This window comes from Lepidochelys olivacea (genome assembly GCF_965140295.1).
Source record: "Lepidochelys olivacea isolate rLepOli2 genome assembly, chromosome: 3".
Taxonomy (NCBI): Eukaryota; Metazoa; Chordata; order Testudines; family Cheloniidae; genus Lepidochelys; species Lepidochelys olivacea.
In genome coordinates, this window is record NC_140413.1 from 105,859,563 (window position 1) to 105,882,620 (window position 23,058).

The 23,058-nt window shown below is 41.9% G+C and overlaps 1 protein-coding gene across 1 annotated transcript in view; it reads left to right on the forward strand.

Annotated features, from left to right (window-relative positions):
- The window catches only part of LOC311517881 (uncharacterized protein), a 40,473-nt gene extending 22,744 nt beyond the window's left edge, over positions 1-17,729 (forward strand). Inside the window, exons 3-5 of the mRNA XM_084623124.1 lie at positions 8,541-8,561; positions 15,599-15,709; positions 17,277-17,729. Of these exons, the coding sequence (XP_084479250.1) occupies positions 8,541-8,561; positions 15,599-15,709; positions 17,277-17,395 (251 nt within the window). The 3' untranslated portion in view covers positions 17,396-17,729. The remainder of the gene's footprint in view (positions 1-8,540; positions 8,562-15,598; positions 15,710-17,276) is intronic.
- The last annotated feature ends 5,329 nt before the right edge of the window (positions 17,730-23,058 follow it).

Here is a 23,058-nt window from a genome sequence, read left to right on the forward strand (position 1 = left end):
CTAGTCTGACAATTCCTATGTTCCTAAAAACTTTTACACTTTACTGATGGTCTTTTTTTGAACAGACCCAGCCGTGGAATCCTTTCAAATCCAGCACTAGGCAAGAATCCAACTTGCTTTTGAATGTTATTTTATTCATGCTAACTGAGTTGGCCTTTCCACATGGGACCCCAGCAGGAGCTTCCAGGAACAGAAGGCAAAATGGGCCTGGAGTTGCCTGGTCCAACCATTCCTGCTCCCAGATTGGGGACCGGGCAGTGCATTGCTGCCTCCTCTGGTCTCACTGCCAGACAGAAAGAGAGGCCAGGCGGGTCGGTAAGCTGTGTTTGCAGGATCCCCAGAAGGGCACGGTCCCCTACAGTTGCTTATAGCGCTCATGCTTAATGCTCGCCTTGATCCTATAGGTACAATTTACCTTGAGGTTGCTTTAAAAGATGGCCTCGCTCTTGCTTAGATGCTGCATTCATGCCAACAGGCTCCTTCTTTTCAGGGAAGACAGTAGGTTTCCAAGCTTGGGAGGAGACCCTCTTTAAAGATCACTGGAAGAGCTATGGAGACAGTATGTGCGTTCATCCCCTCTTGGTAGGGAGAGGAAGCGCCTCATCTTGATTTTGTGTGTCACTTTCTGGCTAATGATCAGTGTGTCTTTGACAGGTTCAGGGGAGCTTTTTCCAGCCCTCTTGAGATGTCCCCACTCATGTCACCTTACATGGCTCAAGGTTACAGTGGGGTTACTTCTGTCATGTGACCGCAGTCAGCATCCATTCTATCCAGCGACTACCTTTACGTCTTATTTTTCCTCCTGAAAATCAAATGCAAATAAAACAATGTCAGTGGAAAACAATAGCCAGAAACTAATTTAGTCCATTAATAAAACACATAAATAGAGACATCTAGGATGATGGGCAGGGTAAATAAGTAGAACAAATGAGATTATTTGGCCTCTTACTGGATTTACTGACTGTCAATAACTACAATTGCTGAGCCTTGATGGCTTTCTGAATACACAGCCACCTCTTGTTCTTAAGACAATTCCTTTTGCAGCAGCTTGTTCAGGTTTTGAGGTTGTTCAGCTCTCTGGAAGCTGTTTGCTGCTCCTCTTGTTTTTTGCATTGTCAGTGGCAGAGTAGGGATATGTTACACATTATATCCAGACAAGGAGAGAAATTCCATCAGGTTGTGTCTAGGACCTTGCTTTGTTCAGCCAACAATGCAAAGAATGAATCCCTTGAATTTGCCAGGTTATTTTTACTTTCAATTAAATTCTTTGCTATTTATATTGACTTTTTTGCTAACTAGTATGATGTTGCATAGGAACATCTTGATGTGGTGTGTTTGGACTGATATAATAAAAAAGAATAGTTAATATGAGCCACATGTGAATTGTGAACTCATCTGGAATCACATGACAGACAAACTTCAATCTATAATGTGCTATTATACATTACTTGATGTGTTGTACAAGAGCTCATTTTAAAACATTAAGAAAGCAGTAATCCACTAACAACAGGTAATCAATCTTGACCAAGAGCAATCTGGGATCTCCTGGTTTCAGTGCTTCTTTTGCATTCTGTTTCCTGTATTTGTTGCAGATTTCGTACTTGTCTTTCATGGCAGCATTCATGCCTGGTCAGAATAAGATATGTCAGGCTCCCATCTTTACACTTTTTAATTCCCAGAGAAGTAATGTAGATTTGGCATAGCACTTCTGATCTCATTCTAGCTAGTATTTATGATATAATGTCTGTATACCAATTCCTGTCAAATGCAGCAGTTCCATTGTTGTAGTCCCAATAAGTTTTACTCTTGGAGGTGGCCATCCATCTAGAATTACTCCCTGGAATTTCTGTATGGTTGTGCCAGTTTGTTCTTCTCATTTGCCCTAAGGGGTGTCTATCCCTAATAAGACATATAGTGTAGCTTTGTTGCATGGGCTCATTTTGTGCCAGCTGTATGAAATGCCCTTAGTTTTCAGTGCTAGCTTTGGGTGCTCATTAATTATTTGGTTTACATTTGGTGTGATTACACTGCAGCCAGCTCCTTGTTAATTTAATTCATGTTTTGCTCATTTATTTCCAGTGCCGCAAAGAAAGATGGTGGAGAACTTTGCTTTGTACCTTGCTCTTTGTTTCAACATCAGCATCCACTGAGCTTTTCCTTGAGCTGTATGTTCATGAGGGCATTTTGCTTTTGTGTTTCATTTCAGTGTGTCCTAAGAGCAACCCAAGAAGAGTGCTGTCATTGCATTAATAACAGCGCACCCCTCGTGCTGAACATCTCTGTGTTGTGTTATGATTGCCTCCACATTTAATTACAAGCAAATCTACTTGCTAAGCCTGGTCACATTCCCATTAAAGTCAGTGGAAACTCTTCCATTGACTTCAGTAGGAGTTGGACCAGGCCCTATGTTATTCCTTTGCTCTCGTATTCTGCCTTTAATTCTTAATTAGATGCATTTGATTTGATTTTGGAAGCACAGTTTTTACTAGCTCTCAAAATATCTAATTTTTTTGCAGAGTCAAGTCAATTTCTAGTGATAACCTTGCTTTAACCTGATTATAGTTGGGCACAAGTAATCCAAGGTAAAAAATTTAAAAAGTACTTATGTGATTTAGGATCCTAAATCCCTTTAACTTTCAATGAGACTTAGATTCCTGAGTATCTAAGTCTCTTTTTAAAATGTGAGTTAGGCTCTAAAGTCACGTAGGTCCAGATTTTTAAAGGGATTCAGGCACCTAAAGATGCAGAGAGGCACCTAGCAGGAGTTCTTTGAAAATCCCACTAAATGTCTATCTACATCTTTAGGTGCTTTTAAAAATCTGACCCTTATGCACTTTAAAAATTTTACCCCTCTCTCTAATTAATCCCACTGTTAAATGTTCAGATTCACAGAATTTGGCTTTATTACCTAGGTCTGCCACAAGATGGTCTATGGTTTCACCTAGCAGCTCGTTTCTTGGAAAGAAAATTTGACTTATTCAAGTGGCGCTCTTGTATAGTTAATAGGATTCTTAAAATGGTTTGGATACTTTTGTCTAGTAGTCTGTAATCCCCTTCATGTTCCCACTAACAGAGCTTGTAGACATCCAGTGTTTCTGGACCTACAATACAGCAATCTGGAAGAAGTCACTCTCTCTGATTTCTCTTTCAGGACAATATGAAACAGCTACCACCGTCTTCTTCATTGCAAGGTTCCCCTCCATACTGAGGGATTCAAGTCCTTTCATTTGCTGCATTTATGTCAAAGATTTAGTTTTCTTCAGTCACCACATAATAAAGGTGCGACACACAGGAATGGAGCGACTAATCTTTATTTCCTGGCCTTGGTCACGTAACATGTACAATTGATTGAAATTTTTCATTCAGAACTTTTCCCCCACAAAAAACGGCTTATCTTCAAAAATGACAATTTTTCCAGAAAAGGTTTTCAAGGGTTTGAAATTTTCTGACTTTTTGATGAGAAAACTGAAAACAAAAATTGTTTTTGAAACCAAAAACCAACATGACTTTGGTTCAGAAAGGGAAACCTCATTTTTTTAGTTTGGGAATTTACAGTTTATTGGTTCCCTAACTCTTTCTATTCCTCCCCCTGCCATCCTTTCTTTTTCCTCCCATTTTCAGTAGCAAAACGGGAAAAAAGGAGGAAAAGATGTGGGAATGAAAAATGGGGAGGGAGGGGATGGAGAGAAAGAGAAGAAAACAAAAAGTGAAAACTGGGGGGGGGTTGTGTGTGAAAATTTTTCAGAAAATGAAAAACAACTGATTTTTTTCCGCAAAACATTTCCTCTAGCTCCTAATAACATAGATCACAGTTACAAAAGGGGTACCCCCCCTCCTCACATGTCAGGAGTCACTACCCGCTGAATCATGTGGCTAATTAGCTATATTCTTATATCTGAGCAGTTGCTGTGACAAGAGAGGCATTATTCTGCTCTCAAATCCACCAGTCGCCACTTTTACTATCCCGGTGAAACTGAGAGCACCATTTGGCCGACAGCTTATTGCCTATGATGCTGAATTTCCACTTTGCCCACAAATTCAGTTGGCTCCTATTCAAGCAAATTAGGCTGGAAATGAGACTTTCTAAAATGTTTTTTGGAGAATCTGAAACTAGGAAGCAAAGAGCACCAGTTCTATTCGTCTCACTGTTAAAGTTCCAAAGAGAAGAAGAAAAAAAAGGAAAAGTATAAAAAAAACCTGAGAGAAATACCGCGGTCACATGAATTGGTTGAAAAGAGGCTGGGCTCCTTGCAATGTGCATTAGGTGCATATAATGCAATTCAGTAAATTCAGCCTAAGAGGGTACGGAGGATGGAGAAGGCTGCTTCTTTTGAAGAAAAGTCTATCAGGCCAGAAATACAGGAGAAAAGCACAGCTTCTTTCAGCTGTCCCCTTTTGTGTGCTTTCCCATACGAAACTATGTTACCGCCGCTGCTCTCCACTTTGTTATTATGACAGGAAAAAATGAATTTCTAATGAGCTATCTGTACCAGCTGCAAGCACCTGGTGGATCTCCATGGTCCACAAGCGCTGTCAGCCGCAAGCTTCTAAGTGCTAACCAGCCTCGGGGAGGAAGACCAATTGTCAAAGCTCGTTCCCTGGGATAAGCTCTTTTTTGTTCAGAACCAAACAGATTAAAACACCCCACTTTCCTATTTGGGAAATGTACTTTGTTCAGAGGGAAGAACCCCAGAGTCACATGGGGCTCAGGAAACCCTTGAAGCTTTTGCAGCAGGTTCTGACACGCCATGAAATATTAGAATACTGTAAAAAATAATTCACTTTTAAAAATAATAAATTATGTACATTGATAAACCCCTGTTATCCCTGTGATTCCAAAAGGATTTTGATATGCAGGAATCACTCCACCAAAATGCAGTTCCTTCACCTGCGGAACATGGCAGCAATCAAACAGAGCATAGCAACACATCAGTTTTGGACAGGAAGCCAATGAGAATACTGTATCCAGTTGCAGCTACAGAGGGACCTCACGTAGGAGGGCAGAGTGACTACCCAAAAGAAACAGGTCAAGACATTGGTCTGCATACAGTATTCGTGCTGCTATGACTACCAGTTTAGAAGCTGCTATAGTTAGAATGGTCCATCCTCCTAGTGTGGACACAATTATACTCTTAAATTTAGGGGTATAAGCTATATTCCATATAAGCATCTTTATACTGGTATAACTGGACCCACAATAGTATCATGTTAGTTATATTGGTTCTGAAGTTAGACTGGTACCAAAACTGGGCATAGACCATGCCTGAAGCCAACACTACTTTTAAAGGTTTCAGCCGTGTTAGTCTGTATTCGCAAAAAAAAAAAAAAAAGGAGTACTTGTGGCACCTTAGAGACTAACAAATTTATTTGAGCATAAGCTTTCGTGAGCTACAGCTCACTTCATCAGATGCATGCAGTGGAAAATACAGTGGGGAGATTTATATACATAGAGAACATGAAACAATGGGTGTTACCATACACACTGTAAGGAGAGTGATCACTTAAGATGAGCTATTACCAGCAGGAGAGCGGGGGGTGAGGGGGAGCCTTTTGTAGTGATAATCAAGGTGGGCCATTTCCAGCAGTTGACAAGAACGTCTGAGGAACAGTTGGGGAGGGAAGGGGGGGGAATAAACATGGGGAAATAGTTTTACTTTGTGTAATGACCCATCCACTCCCAGTCTCTATTCAAGCCTAAGTTAATTGTATCCAGTTTGCAAATTAATTCCAATTCAGCAGTCTCTCGTCGGAGTCTGGTTTTGAAGTTTTTTTTGTTGAAGAATTGCAACTTTTAGGTCTCCAGTCGAGTGACCAAAGAGATTGACCAAAAACCCCAACTGGTTTTTGAATGTTATAATTCTTGACGTCTGATTTGTGTCCATTTATTCTTTCATGTAGAGACTGTCCAGTTTGACCAATGTACATGGCAGAGGGGCATTGCTGGCACATGATGGCATATATCACGTTGGTAGATGTGCAGGTGAACGAGCCTCTGATGGTGTGGCTGATGTGATTAGGCCCTATGATGGTGTCACCTGAATAGATATGTGGACACATTTGGCAACAGGATTTGTGGCAAGGATAGGTTCCTGGGTTAGTGGTTCTGTTGTGTGATATGTGGTTGCTGGTGAGTATTTGCTTCAGGTTGGGGGCTGACTGTAAGCAAGGACTGGCCTGTCTCCCAAGATCTGTGAGCGTGATAGGTCGTCCTTCAGGATAGGTTGTAGATCCTTGATGATGCGTTGGAGAGGTTTTAGTTGGGGGCTGAAGGTGATGGCTAGTGGCGTTCTGTTATTTTCTTTGTTGGGCCTGTCCTGTAGTAGGTGACTTCTGGGTACTCTTCTGGCTCTGTCAATCTGTTTCTTCACTTCAACAGGTGGATATTGTAGTTGAAAGAATGCTTGATAGAGATCTTGTAGGTGTTTGTCTCTGTCTGAGGGGTTGGAGCAAATGTGGTCGTATCGTAGAGCTTGGCTGTAGACAATGGATCATGTGGTGTGGTTTGGATGAAAGCTGGAGGCATGTAGGTAGGCATAGCGGTCAGTAGGTTTCCGGTACAGGGTGGTGTTTATGTGACCATCGCTTATTAGCACCATAGTGTCCAGGAAGTGGATCTCTTGTGTGGATTGGTCCAGACTGAGGTTGATGGTGGGATGGAAATTGTTGAAATCATGGTGGAATTCCTCAAGGGCTTCTTTTCCGTGGGTCCAGATGATGAAGATGCCATCAGTGTAGCGCAAGTAGAGATGGGGCATTACGGGACGAGAGCTGAGGAAGCGTTGTTCAAAGTCAGCCATAAAAGTGTTGGCATACGGTGGGGCCATGCGGGTACCCATAGCAGTGCCGCTGATTTGAAGGTATACATTGTTCCCAAATGTGAAATAGTTGTGGGTGAGGACAAAGTCACAAAGTTCAGCCACCAGGTTTGCCGTGACATTATCGGGGATACTGTTCCTGATGGCTTGTAGTCCACCTTTGTGTGGAATGTTGGTGTAGAGGGCTTCTACATCCATAGTGGCCAGGATGGTGTTTTCAGGAAGAGCACAGATGGATTGTAGTTTCCTCAGGAAGTCAGTGGTGTCTTGAAGATAGCTGGGAGTGCTGGTAGCGTAGGGCCTGAGGAGGGAGTCTACATAGCCAGACAATCCTGCTGTCAGGGTGCCAATGCCTGAGAGGATGGTGCGTCCAGGATTTCCAGGTTTATGGATCTTGGGTAGCAGATAGACTACCCCAGGTTGGGGTTTCAGGGGTGTGTCTGTGCGGATTTGTCCTTGTGCTTTTTCAGGGAGTTTCTTGAGCAAATGATGTAGTTTCTTTTGGTAACCCTCAGTGGGATCAGAGGGTAATGGTTTGTAGAAAGTGGTGTTGGAGGGCTGCCGAGCAGTCTCTTCACTGTGATACCAGATGGGCATTAGTTGATCTTTTTCTTATCAGGATGAGAGACAATGGAAAAGGAGATGGTTGTGTGTAAACGGGAACCTTTCTGCTGGTAGAAAATTACCCTTCCTTGTGTTGTCTCTCTCCCTTTCTTTTGTCTCGACTTCTTCCTGCCCACTTCTTCACTGCCACCAGTTATGAATTCCCTCCAGTGACACCCACTGTCTATCCACAAAGTCCAGTCTGGTAAGACTCTTGGCAAAAATCATTTCTCTTTGAGCTGAAGTTGGATACACAGGAACTTACCTCCAGGAGAGGGGGAAGTGTATCTCAATTTTTACAAGAGTTTGGAGATTTTTAACAGTAGCCTCTGTATTTCCATGCCCAAAGTTAAATGTTTTTTAAAAGTGACTGGTGACTGGTTAAACAACAGTTTTCAGGTTTGCCCAGTATTTACTGCAGTGTAGTCTATGCATCGGTTAAGCACCTACGGTAGAGCACCTGATGTTATGAAGTCTGAGCTGCAATATACATGTATCAGAACAAAAAAATACAATAGTGAGACTTAACAGTGTCTGGGTTCCCTTCAAAATCTCTGCTCTCTTAAATCTCTCAGAGGTTTACAACTTTTCATTGCTCCAACACTGGAGTGCTTCTGTATAAGCACACACTCATCCCCTCTCCTACCTCTCATGAAGATGGACAGGAATGAGTGAGTGATTGCTGGTAGTATCCCTGCAGGTGGTGATGACATTGATGGAGAGTGATGGATGACTGTGCCACAGCCCCACCCCACCCACTTAACCATGTGCATGACAGAAGGTCCTGCAGGCCAGGGCTGGCTATTCTAACAATGCCCCTGGTAGGCATTTAGATGTGTAAAAACAATGCATTTGGATCCAGCAGTGATTGTGCTACAAATCTGGGGCCATTTAATGAGTTGCTAATGTGAAAATAATTTTCTTTTCTGACTTTAGAGTTGCAGGAATAAAGACAGATGGAGAGAAGCCATAGAACTGATAATGGCTTTGCCAAGGAGTTAAAGGCAGCTTTTCAGGAAATGTAAAAAAGGGAGACCTGTCCCTGTCAGAAGTTGACAGAAGCCCACTGACATTTTCTCTCTTCTTTTTCTTTCTCACCTCTCTCATCGGCTCGCCTTCCAGAGCAGGGCTTCTCATTTCCAGGTAATTGGGATTGCAAAAGTGAGTAGCATGTTTCAAGTTGAAATGTCTGCTTGGAATGGGAGGAGAAAGGATGACTGACTTATTGCTTGGCATGCCAATTGATTTCTAACCCAGATACATGAGGATGTACCCAGTGATTGATCATTTGATCTAGATGTCAAAAGAGAGAGAGAAAAAGTGTGGTTTACCATAGAAACAATGTTAATGCTAGCAAGGAATCTTTTTTTTTCTTCAAATGCAGAATACAGTTAAGCAGGAATGCAAGTGTGTAAAGGGGAAGTGTTAGATCCAACAAGTCTCCACATTTAGGTTTTATAAAGCTAAACTTTTGCAAAAACGAAGACTAATAAAAATTTTCCACACACAAAAAAGAACAATTCCAGGTTTTTAATAGATAAGCATTCCCTCTTCTGTCTAAATGCACAGGAACCAGGGGGTGAAATGACTCTCTTGCTTTCATTATTGAAGATGAGAGAAAGGAAAAATTTAACAAACTATATGTAAATAGAATACATTAATTCACTCGGTTTTAATGCTCTTAAGTGTAGTTAACAACAAACATAAAGCCATTCAATTTTCCCTAAATGTTAGCTCCTCAGCTGGCATAAAGCAGAGTGACTTTTGCTCCGTTATATGTAACATAATGGTGTTCCTTTAAGCAACGAGGATGACAGGGGAAAATCTGTTCTGTCTTTCATTCCTTTTAAAATCAAGAAGCAATATTTCCAAAAGTGACTAGTGATCTGGAGCGCTCAACAGGACATTAGTTCTTTAATAATCAGGCTCTTTACCTCTTTATTTGGCAGTCATTTTCAGAGGGCAGATGCTCAGCTCTTTCTGGAAATCAAGCCCCTTCCCAGTGTCTCAAGTTGGGCATTCCAAAACAGAAGCATCCAGTCATTAATCAGTTATGAGACTCTTGGCTAAGCCTGTTTAGGCCTGGGCATTGTATGCCCAAAGGAATTAAACATTGAAATGAAGCTCAGAAGGTTGGATGAGAGTTGATATTTAGAGTGTTCCCATAAAAGCTGTTTTATAGGCTAAGTGCTTAACCTTGTAAAGCCCTGTTTGTGTGGAACGGCCAACAAAGATAATATTGAGGCCTATAGGGGGCTCCTACTGAAAATAAGGTTGTGAGAATGTAGGAAATAACTACTTTTGTCATGATTATCACCAATTAAAAGTGGTCCATGCAACACAGGCTCTGTGGCTCAATCCATGAAAAAGTTTGAGAACTCCTGTACTCTGTGATTTACAGAACAACTAAAATTCCTGGCCCCTGCCCTACAGACTAGATCAGTGGTATCTACAGTACAATATTTTGCCCCCAGTACTGGCCTAGTCCCACTTCACGGGAAGATGAACATTTAAAAACATAAACCAGAAGGTATTTGACCAATTTTACAAGCTGTAAATGGAGAGGAATTATTCTTTCTTGATCCCTGCAGTGACCAGCTGATGCCCCAAAGCATGAGACTTGGATACCTTCTGTGAGAACATATAACTGGACAAATTTATGAGTGCAATTGTATGACAGCATTGCTTATGATGGTGTGTGCGTATGGGGGAAACAATTCAACAGCCCTGGGGCTCATTTCCGGTTTATTTCTTGGGTTCCTAAAGCTCATGCTTCATGGTTTCTGTCCACCACCAGCAGGGGTCAGGAAGGGATTTCCCTTCTGCACCCAGTGTATTCTGGAAGGGTTTTTAATCTCCTTCCTCTGGAGCATCAGGGATGGCCACAGTTGGAGACTGGACATTCGGTGGGATGGGCCAGGGCTCTGAGGTGGCACTGAGCATCTTCTCTCTCACGGGTACTTGTCTGGCTGTTTCTTGGTGATATGCTCAGGGTCCAACTGATTGCCATATATGGGGTGAAGAAAGAGTTTTCCCCCAGGTCAGATTGTCAGGAACCTTGGGGGGGGTTTTGTCTTCCTCTTCAGCATGTGCGTATGGGTCATTTGCCAGGATTATCTGGATTTATCTCATTTAATCATTTCCCTTCCTTGCTGGGGCCTAGAGCATTGGTTCACCTTGGTCCCTCTTTTTCTGTGCCTGTGGTACATCATAGTCTAGTCTCCTGTGATATTTTGGTCTCATTTTGGTTGCTGGGTTCAGTGTGTGAGTGCAGGGGCATGTGCTATACAGGAGATGTGACTAAATGATCTAGTGATCCCTAGTAGCCCTAAACTTTATGACTTGGACTCCTTGACTAACTGCAAATGTTATCACTGATCACAAACTTATTCATCCCCTTTTAAACACAAGCATCAGTATTTACCTTGGCCCTCCTGCAGCAGAGAATTCCACAGTTTCTATGCCTGCCTCTGCCTGAAGGAGGCAACATGCTTCCACCACTCACTTTTCCCCACTCCAAAAATTGATCACCTGACCAGACTTAAGTCCAGGCAGAGAAATCAGGCTGACTGTCGTTGTTCCTGTATACATTCTCAGTGAAACCATGGCCAGGCACTGGTTCAGCTGCACACATTGCTGACCCCCTTTATCACCAATGAATAGGGCTTTTAGTGTAGACGGAGCTTGAGATACTCTAGCAAGCTTAATAAAAAACAATTACAGAGAAAGCCAAAGGAGAGCTAGATCATGGTTGGCCCTTACATGGATGCTCAGGGTTGGGGCAGAAATAAGGAGCCTCCCTCAATCCCCAAGCAGCTTTTCAGACCTTGCACTTAGGTAGCATAGGCCTGCTTTTGAGAAGTAACCTTAGGGAACATGGTCTGCCCTACTCCTTTCCACTCACTGCACCAGCCAATGAAGCTGCATATGAGGACATATTAATGACTTGCTGATCTGTCACATGATATGTTTTCAACCAACCATGAGCTAGGGTCACTCTCTTGGATATAGAAATACAAACGACTTACTTCTAGTTTCACAAGAGCCAGGAAAATGTTTTTTTTCTCATTCTCTCCTTAAGCTGGACTGTGGCAGCAACAATCAGATACATTAATGTGGGGCGGATATTCTCCACCAGCCACCATGCTTTATTGAAATGTGAAAGAACTGTGCTCCTGTTTTCTGGGAGCTTGCCTTTAGTAGCTAATCTCCAGAGGGTGAACGTCTACAAAGCGATAACATCTGGTGCCCATTATTTCACCAGCTCTGTTGTGATTAGTCCATATGATAAGTCTGGCCAATTGCTATTGGGATGGGATTTCTACACTCCCCCCACCAGCCTACTTGAGCTGTCACTTCTGGTTTGTGGCCCCTGCTAATTTGCCACTGCAATTTCCAATATTTGCTAGAATCCCACAAGGAAATCTCCCTGCCTTTCAGGGGCAATAGACTGTATGGCTTCAGACAGAAGGCTAGCTGTGGTAATAAAAGGGAAGGTTTATCAATTAACTCAAACAGTTCTATGGAAGCAGTAGTAGGACCCCTCCCATTTTAATTATGTGTGACTCATGAAATGCTCTGGTAAAACTTTTGCTCAGGCAAGCGTTCAGTGAGGGGCGGGGGCTGGGATTCACTGAGGCTTTAACAAGTTGGAAAAGAGGGTCAAAAATCTTTTCTAAAAAAATCCTCATTTCCCAAAGGCTTGTTCGGTTTCATGCTAGTCAGTGTGATAGCTGGAGTGCGTCCAACTGGCAGAATGGCCAGTCATCTGAGATGCACAAAGGGGAGTTATGTCCTTAAAATGGGCAGTTCCACATCATTCTCTTTCCCCAGCCCCAGTTATATTTTTCCCTTTTTCCTTAGTGCAAAATCAGGAAAAAAAAATCAAAGTGTAAAACTAATACAAACATTGAATTAATGGTAATATGATCATTGCAACTTTCAGCATATTTAGCAGTCATGTGGGACTTTGCACCTTGAAATTGCTTTACAAACATTAACTAATTAATCCTTGCAGTCCTCCATGTGAGGTACACTAGGTAAGTACTAATATCCCTGTATTACTTACAATTAGAGGAACTTAAGCAGAGTTAAGTGATTCTTCCAAGATCACAAAGGGAGTAAGTGTCAGAGTTAGAATGTAAAAACATGCATTTCTGGCTCCCAGGCCTGAGCACAGATGGCTAGTCTAGTACTATACCTAAAAGGTTTCAGCAGATTTTTGACAATACAGAAGCTCATTGAGAAGATATAAAAGAGTCTACCCAGAGTAAGTTGTCTGAAATGAAAGTCGATATGATTCACAAATATATTAGGATCACAGTTTTATAGATACATGAGATAGAATCAAATAATTCCCATTAATTTCTACCCCATAGTTCATTTTTCTGTAAATGCTGTATTGGAAAATTTCCCCACAGTTCTGCATAACACATACATATCAGTGAAGTCTATACATGACATTATACAAATGTCATCCACAACAAACTTGCTGAACTCCGCAAGTAAATTCAGCTGAGAGGTCAACTACAGAACTGTGCATTTCTTCCACAACTTTAGGAGGGGTACAATATATTTCACTTTTCAAATGTTCAGGTTTTCTGTGTCTTTTCAATTTTTATGTTAAACTGTAAACTTTTAGCTCTCAACAGTGGATGATATTTAAGCGACATCGGTCTAACACTAAACCACCACAACACACAGTGCTGTCACTGAGACGGCATTGCTGATTTATTCTCTGCTGCAGTCCAATAGGAGTGAGCAGGTATGTATGTGCTAAAATTAAAGGAAAAGGAACTCATCTGGGGCTGCAAAGTGAAGCGGAGCTGATTGGGAGATATATATTCGCCAAGCTTCTCACTATCCGAAACAATATCAACCCTGCATATTCACATCAGGGGAGCTATGTTAATTTATACCAGTCAAAGAGCTGGTCCATTCTATACAGTGCTTTTCGTTCAAGGATATCAAAGGGTTTTACATTAATTAAGCTTGACAAGACCCCTTTGAGGTAGGAAGAGTAGGTATTATTACCATTACCATCCCATTTTACAGATGGGGGAATTGTGGAGGATTTAAGTGAAGTGCCCAAGGTCACTTAGAGAGTCAATGTCAGGATTAGAACCTCAGTATTTTGACTCCCTGCCCTGTGCACCAGCCCTTAGACTACGCCGACGACAGAAGCACTAGGCAGACTGTGTGGATGGGTGCTACATTCATGTAGGCACACACATGCACACACACACACAAAACAGTTCTTATAATAAACTCAGTTACTAATTAAAAGGGAGTCCTGAATGGGTTCAGTGGACTGCAATCTTAAAACACCATTTCCAGTGGCAGTTAACCTCAGCTGCTCATGAATTTACTCCGTTACTTCGCTTTATGAATAGGGTTAAAATGGATTTTTTATTTTTAATGGGGGGAGGGACACACTATCCCAGCCCCAACTTTCAGCAGAACTCCAGTAGCTCCACTTGGTTGGTCTTAGATCTTCAGAAGGTCAGATCCTCTCCATTGATACTACTGGGCCATTATGTGCATAGCAGATCATTCTTCTGAATGGAACCAACGTGTCTGACTTGTGGTGTGATTCACAAAATCACTTCCCAAACCCTGCCCTTCTAGCAGGCCTGTCCCTTTTAACACAGTGTGACTCAGCCCAGACTGACATACAACAACAGAAAACGAAGCCCAAGTTCTGGTTGCTGCAGTTAAGACAATGTAATTGTTTAGATGATAACAACATGCACTAATGAAAGCTTTATAGCTCCACATACTAATAGGATTCTTGCTTCTGGTGTAGAGCCCCTGTTACATGCTGTTGACTGTTTTTTTTCTCTGGGGTGTTGTTTTTGTTGTCCATTTCAGACAAATTCACAACATTGAAGAAGTCAAATTACATTTCAGACATCCAGAAGTGCTGATCCTATTCTCACCAGTATGGTTTTCCCCTTCCTGTCTCAATACAACAGTAAAATCTACATTGTGGTTATTCAACCCCGGCCATTATGAACTGAATCAGGTTGGCTACTTATTACACATTTTTAAAGGGGCCACTCTTTATTTCTTATTGATGTTCTTCGTAGGGAAGGACAAGTGAGCTCAGAGAAAATGAGAAATGCCCAAATCTCAGCAGAGACAATATCCGACCAGAGAATCCTCCTCCTTCCCTGCAGGAGGGCTAGGAGGTCTGAGGGTTTATGGATGAAACTAAATGTGGAAAGAAGGCTATGGTTGAGGTTTCAGATGATGGCAGGCAGAGACAGCAGAAGGGAGATCTCAGAAAGTTTAGAGATCCACACTTTTCAGGCCTATCCAAACTAAACTGGATCTCCACATTTTCTGAGGGCAAATCATCACTAGCCCTATGTATGTTCCATACTAGAGTTGCTTAGTCATTCACTGGAGAACATCGTGGACTAGAAGACTGAGCCTGGAACAGGGACCCAAGAGCGTCTACATTCTCAGCATGGCTCTGCCACTGACTCCTCTCATGGGGTTTAGTAAATTACTTGGCTGTGCAGTTCTCATCATGTATAAAACAGGGGAAATAATTCTTATTTGCCTACCTCAGACCACCAGGCTGGGAGGATGACTTGGTATCCAGATAGTGCTCCACATAGTACAGCATTATTGCTAGTATAATAAATGGATTTAATTAATCTTGATTTTGTGTGCTGTGTCTGTCCTTCCCTGGGAAGGCCAATTATCTTGGGCTCCAATGATAATTCTTCAGACTTCCTCAATAACGCTTCTTTTAAACGCACAGGAAATCAGCTTTGTCCTTTTAAGGAGTCAGTGACCAAGTGCCTGTAAAAGGTCCATTTTACCATTTCACTGCAGTTTGGGCAGCCCTCACCTACTCAGAGCTCAGCTGCACCAGGCTAATTTCCATAAGCATCATGTGGTGTTACAGAAACCACATTTTGCCAAGCTGTCAACTGTACAGCCTTCTCTTTGCTAAACAGACTCCCATTAAAACTGTCTGCACAATTTGTCAGTTAAATGAGGTACAAGAGGGACGCTCTATTTGCCCCTAATTAGCTGTGCAGACTACCTTTGTCTGTTTGATTAAGTATTCACATTATCAATTTTGTTTAATCTGATTCATTTCACACACCTCCCTTGGGACTCAGCCCATACGGTTAACTAATCTCTGATATCATCTCTTATATCAGGCTGCAATGATCTCCCATGGAACACATTCTACCCACATCTACAGCCATCGCCAGAATCTTCAGAGCGGAGGATGTTTCATGATGAACAAAAATTAAACGGCCTGATTGGAAGTGAGCATTTACATGTTTAACCCAAGCCATAAAGAAGCACATGCAGCCCCCGTGCTATTCCCTGTCATCTTTTTAATCTTTTTCCCCAAGCAGCTGCACCAAAACAGAAAGTGTGTGAGTTCAGTAGTATCATGGTAGCTCTGTCGTCTTATGGCCACTACTCTAAATGGCTGCCTATCACTTGATCCCTTACAGGATTGAACAGACCACAGATTTCTGTTGAAAGCAATGGTCAATGTCCAGTGTACGAGACTCTCTGGTGAGGGAAGAGAGAAGGTGTTCTTCAAAGAACTTGTATGTGAAGTCAAAGAGGCTTTGAGTGATGGTGGCTTCCAGACAACACTTCATATTTTGAAATGGGCTGGGTACCCCTGATAAGAAGTCAAGAGGGAAGCCCCAGCCCAAAGCTGCAGTGGGTTTACTTGAGGACCTGGTGCTAATTCATTGAGGAAAGACAGGAAGGACGGAACTGAAGGCAAACAATTAGAAACATTCAAAACCAGAGATTATTTTTATCGGAGTCATATGCATCAGTACACCACAAGTGCTTATGTCTTTGTAGGTGTGGATGTTTGTATACACACACATATATATGCATAATATAAAACATTCACACCCAACTTCCAAAAATCTCAGAACGTGAGGTTTTAGTGTTTTGCTCTAAATTCCTGAAACTGGTCTGCATTAATGAAAAAACTGCACATTTTTGCTCAAAAATAGGAGTGTTTTTGAAAGGAGATGGACCCTTTGCTATGCTAACGTGGTTACACTTTTGATGGAAATAAAACTTGGAGAATTTCAAAATTCAGAGTTTCAGCTGGATGGAGATCAGTTTTTGCATTGAATCACCACAAGAAAAGAATTGAAATTTTGGTTATTTCAATGCAGGACAGTCCATTTTATGATAATTTTGCAAGAAGTGACTTTTAAAAAGGTACAGAATGCAATTGTGAATTGATTTTGCAAAAATCTGCAAAATATATTTATATCATTTCCCCACACTGCTAATACCACATTCCCCACAGCTATCCTATGCACATGAAGAAACAAAATATCACAATCATTCTCTCTATGCAGGAGATGAGTAATTTCCAGGGCCAGTGCAAATTAAGGGCTAGATTGTGACTTGAACTACATGCCTGTGTAAGTTTGTAAGAAACTCTCATATGCCTCACTCGGGGTACCCAGACCATGGGTCCAGATGCAAAGGAGCAAGCAGGGCTATTTGCCTGCTTACGCCCTCCCGGGAGCAAGTGGACTGTGAGGAGCAGTGAATGGGCAGAGATTGGGCAAGTCTTGACTCCACCTCCTCTTTCTCCTGGGCCAATGTAGCTGAGACTATGCAGGGTGGGCAGTAATTTGCTGCTGTCTTAGGCCAGTAGTACATTATCACTTCCCAGGAGCAAAGGGGAAGTGGGGAGGCATTGTGATTCAGAGGGATGTCTCTGAGGCTCACTCTCTCCTGCTAGTCCAGGGATGGGGCAGTTTACCAAACCTCACTCATGTTAATGTTGCCATCTAGCCCAACACAAACTTTCATCCTAATCCAATCCAACTTTCTTTGCAGGCTTTTTGAACATGGAGCGCCCATTAAAGTTAGAACGAGGTCCATGCACAGAAGGATTGCAACTGGGCACTTGGATGGAAAACAGAGCAACAGTGCTGGATGGTGACAAATTACAATAAGATCATAGCAAGTGTTTCTTTCACACTATTCATAACCAAAATAGGAACAGATACGAGGTTTTCAAAAAGCCTACAACTTAGAAACCACAAGAAGAAGCAGAACACTACAAGAAGAAGCCTGCTCACTACAAACCTCTGATCAATTGTTGTGTTAAGGCTTTTATAACAGTGGTACTTTTTCATGATTCAAAAAATGACCATCTTAATGACCATCCTTCCCAGTCTATTACACTGAAATATTAAGACACAGTAGGTTGTGTATGGATGCAAACTTAGGTGCATCCAAAGTGCCATAAAATATCTAGCAGTGAGATGAAGGCTAATAATTCAATGTATCGATGTATGTATTTGAATTTTTACGAACTACAATAAAAGAGCTCCCATCAGTGCTTAGGGTGCCCTTGATGATCTTTCCAGGAGAGGGGGACAATCTCACAGAGAGACCTCCGGACAAATCCACTTGGTGTGGGCCTCTTCACTCATGGAAGCAGAGGGGTTTATCTAACCTTATGTCTCATGTATTTTTTCCTTTCCTTCTTTTCACATTTTCCTTACCTTCTCAGTGTATCTTTTCTTCCATCTTTTTTCTGTGTTTTCCTTAGACTACACTTCTCTATTGTTCGAAGATTCTTCCCATGCCATTCTATTTCTACTCAATGCTCCTGTCCTGCAATCGTCTTAGCACAGATAGGGCTGCAGACAATTCTTCTTCTGACTCATTTATCTTCATGCCAATTTCTTTCCCGGTACCGTCTAGATAATCTGCTCAAAAACAGACTTTATGGAAAACTCCAAAATAGTTCACTTTACACTATCTGGAGAAAAAGCAATTCTGCACCACTTTGACCAACAGTGACAATATTTTTCCACAGAGTGCTATATGCATTGCCATATTATTTTCTGTATCCTTGAAGATCATCCATGATACTTGCTTTGATCAAACATTGTACAAGAAGCAATGGTCTCAAGTTGCAGTGGGGGAGGTCTAGGTTGGATATTTGGAAACACTATTTAACTAGGAGGGTGGTGAAGCACTGGAATGGGTTGTCTAGGGAGGTGGTGGAAACTCCATCTTAAGCCCTGGCTGGGATGATTTAGTTGGGGTTGGTCCTGCTTTGAGAAGGGGGTTGGACTAGATGACCTCCTGAGCTCTCTTCCAACCCTAATCTTCTATGATTCTATGTACGAAAAGCAAAAAGTGATATTTTCACTCTCAGTGTCCAAAATGATTAAGGACAAAACCTCAAATTTGCCCCAAGAGGGTGGCGTTTCAAATCAATGTTCCTGAAGGATCTTGTATTTACTATACATTTTACAAAAAATTTGGCATTTTACTGCATGATATTTTTCAAATCTGATAATGTTATAGCATCATCATAGTCATCGTCATCATACCTAGTAAGGATATTACTGCATTTTTAATTATTGGTGGGCATTTTAAATGATTTAATATGCAAATCTTATATTTAACTTTCCATAATATTACAGTGTAAGGAGTTGCAAAAAAGCATGGCTTAGAAAATTAAACGGCAGTTTATATAACAAAATAGCTGAAAGGAGTTTATTTTAGTAACTCCAACTGCCTGTAAAAAATGGTTTTCAGAGTTTTTCACCTAAAAACACTTAGCAAAATCACTTTTGCTTTATTTATTCTAAACACCGCAGAAATTATTTCTCTGAGAACAAACTGTTTTATGGTGAGCACAAAGATTAACATCAAAATCAGACTGCGTAAGTTACTTGATTGTTCTTCCCAGTTCTAAACTTCAGTGAACTGACACATTTTGGAGTACTTAAAAACAGAAAGAAAGTTGGCTTTTGGTGCTAATAAAATGAGCATTAAGTTTTTTATTTGAAAGGAATGGAGACTGACAAAACTTTGTGTATATATTGTTCCAATTTCTACAGAGCTTTAAAAAAAGAAACACTTTGAGAGTGAAAAGCAAAAAAATGATGTAAAATGTAAACAGTTCAAGAAAATGCCCTCATTTAGAATAGCACTTCAGTATATACTTAAAGTTCAGCACATGCTTAATTTGCCCTGAACATGGATGGTATTAAGCATGTGTCTAAGTGCTGTCATGAATAGGACCAAAGGCAGGACTGGAGAGACGACATGGTTAAATGGATCACACTTAACCTTGTAATTAATATATAATCTAATCAGTCTCCATATTTACATCAATAAATTGAGGAAATAACTATTTCTGTTATATTTTAGAATTTCCTCTGGTTCATTAGCTTCTGTTATGCCAAGTCATTAAGTATCAATACTTATGCTCTTTGGCATTGACATCAATTTTATATCAATCTTATTATATGGCGTGTTAATTAAAAGTGATACTGAATCTGAGAGATAGCGGTTTGATTCCCAGTTGTACCACTCAGCTCAAGTATTACAATTCATTAGGAAAGAGTACTATGTCAAGCAAAGGGAATTGAGGGGTGATCAAATGTATCTGCACAGAGGTAATTCATTGCTGCTGGACTGGGAGGTAAGATACATTTTCTATGCGTTTGGGCCAGTCAGGTTCCAAAAATAATGACGTTTTAGTTCTAGTCAAGAAAATATCCATTTTGTTGTTATGTTTGCAATATTTCCTATTAATATAACACTTCACTTCAATTTTCCAAATAACTAACACTTGATTGCATAGGAATTGCCTAGACATTTTATTATTAATTATTTATTAATTATTATTATTATTATTATTGTTGTTGCTGTTGTTGTTTTTATTATTATTGCCTAGGAGCTCTAGTCACAGACCAGGACCCCATCGTGTTCGGCACTGTACAAACACAGAACAAAAAGACAGTCTTTGCCCCAAAGAGCTTGCAATGTTTGTAACACATCCTTCTTCACAATGGGCCAGATTCTGGTACCCTTACTCATGTGGGGTTGCATTTTACACCAGGAGTAGTTTCACTGACTTCCATGGGACTTTATGTGGAGTGAGTCAGCATGAGCATGGGTATCGGAATCTGGCCCTTCCAATGTGTTATTTTGAGTCCTGGCCTATGCTTATGTATTTGTCTGTAAAATGTACATTGACTGTTATGATGAATTCAAAGGACAAGATGTTAAACTAGCCCAAGCTGGTAGAAACTGGAATGTGTACATGTCTGAGGGCTGTTCAATGTTCTATATGAAAAAGAGTTGGTGACCTCAGTTCATCTCCTAATGGATAAGTGTCCACTTGACAAAAACAGCAGTGCAGGTTACCCTGGGTGAAAGCTACAATGGTTAGTATGCCTGTCTCCTCACAGTGTCCATTAACTCCATTGGTGACTGTTATATTTGCTATGGATAGTCAGCTCCAGCAAGAACAGTATAGCACATCATATGACTGCTGGAAACCTATTTCTTGCTTTCTCTTTAGTTTAGTTTAGCTTTGTTTCTTAATAAAAAGACACCACTAGCCCTTTTCACTTCAGAAGTAGACTTTAAAATCAAGAGATTTTTCAAGGCATTGTCAATTGTGATAAAATATTTTTTACCCAACAAAAAGTTCGTAAAGGAAGGCCGCTGAGCTTTCTGGAGGTTGTTCTCTACTGAAGACCTCCGGAGATCAATGGAAGATTTGATTCTTTCAAGCCACCTGCTATCATTCAGTCCCCACTCTCTGTGGACCTCCTGAGGTCCATAGGAAGGGAGCCACGGTTCTGCAGACCTTCGATGTGGGGATGGGAGCTTGGTATCTGGAGGGAACAGATCAAGGATGGGAGAACCCCCAAGGAACCTTAGGAGGTTTCTTGAGTCCCTCTTCCTGACCTCATAAGACTGAGGCTCATGGGGACCACCCCAGTGAGCTTTAGGAGGCCTGTTAGTCCCCAAGAGCTCTTCAAAGGCTTGCAACACTACATTGACTTGTCAGAAGCTGACAAACCTGTTTTGGCTTGTTTGAGGGAGTGGACTCAACAAGGCTGTTTGTAGGTCTTCAAGGAGATGTCTGAGGCCTGGTCTCCACTACAGAGTTAGGTCAAAGTAAGCTGCCTTAACTCAACCTGTTAATGTATGTGTCTATACCACCGGGTCCTTTATACCCACCTAAGTCACCTCTAATGTCAACTTCTATAATCCACCTCTGCGAGAGGCATAGCACTTAGTTTGATTTTCATGGGTCAACTGTGAGCTACTGCAGATGCAGCGTTGTGTAATTCGAATTAATTGGCCTCCAGGTGGTGTCCCACAATGCTCATCTGTGACCGCTCTGGAGATCATTCTCAACTCTGCTGCACTGCAGCCAGGTACACAGGAAACAGCTCCTCCCCGGCTAAAGCCCCAGAAATTTTTGATTTCCCATTTCCTGTTTGATCAGCACTGGGAGCATGCCAGCTTGAGCACAGCTGATCATGGAGACTACACTCCCCAAACGCTCTCCAGCCTGGTCTGCACAGGAGGTGGTGGATCTCATCGCTGTGTGGTGAGAAGAGTCTGTGCAGGCAGAGCTCTGATCCAGCAGAAGAAATGCTGACATCTATTCAAAGATTGCTCATGGAATGGGGGAGAAGGGCTACACAAGGGACACACAGCAGTGCCCTGTGAAAATAAAAGAACTTTGCCAAGCATACCAGAAGGCAAGGGAGGCGAACAGTCATTCTGGTGCTGAACCCCACACATGCTGGTTCCACAACGAGCTGCATGAGATTCTCGGGGGTGACACTACCAGAACCCTCACAAGCAACCTGGACACCTCACAGGTATGTGAGTCTCGGGACAACAGGGAGGATGATATGGTGGATGAGGAAGAGGAGGAGAATTTTTTTTAACCTGGAGCCCTGTGGATTGCAGGACATCACGGTAGCCAACCGTGATGCTGGGGAAGGCACCTCTGGTGAGTATACAGTTACAGTCAAAGTCCAGTTAAACTTTAGCAGGCACACACATATTCAATGGTATTGCATGTTTACTGTGAAGAAAAAGAGAGGTGCTGTGGTTCTCTGCTTACAAGAGGCTGCTCCAGCTTCGCAGAGGGTGGCCCCTGGAAAAGGCTGTTTATGTGGACTGGGATAGCCTGGGAATCCACCATAGATATCTCTAGGAAACTTTCATGGAGATGCTCTGCAATCCTATGCAGAAGGTTTCTGGGCAGGGTAGTCTTATTTCTTCCACCATGGTAGGACACTTTCCCACGCAACTCCTGAATTAATTCTGCTGGCATCATTGCAGTACACAGCATAGCAGCATAAGGACTGGGTCTATACCCAGACACTTGCAGCATCTCCTTCCTTTCTGCCTCTGTTACCCTCAGGAGACTGACATCATGTAGGTATTGCCTAGGGGAAATGGGGGAAGTTCTCATTAAAAGTACTCTTACAACAAAAAAAGAGCATGTAGATGCACCCCTCCCCCCAGTCCGAATCACCAAACCACACGGCTGCTAATGTGCCTTTACTGTGCTCGGCATGGGTCGGCAATATGCCCCTTTCGTAAACAGCTTCCCATGGTGCTATGGAGAGGGGTGATTGTTCAGTTAGCAACCTCTGCTCCCGACATGAGCCTGCCATAAACTTCATTAAAAGTGCGGTCACCCATGACTATGGAGGGCATACTCACCATGGCTGAAACAGCAAACCGGTGCAATGAACGGTTATGGATTCTGATTATGTTATGGCTTGCACCTAGTGTAATAAGGGTTGTTGGTTTTTTATGAAAATGGCCT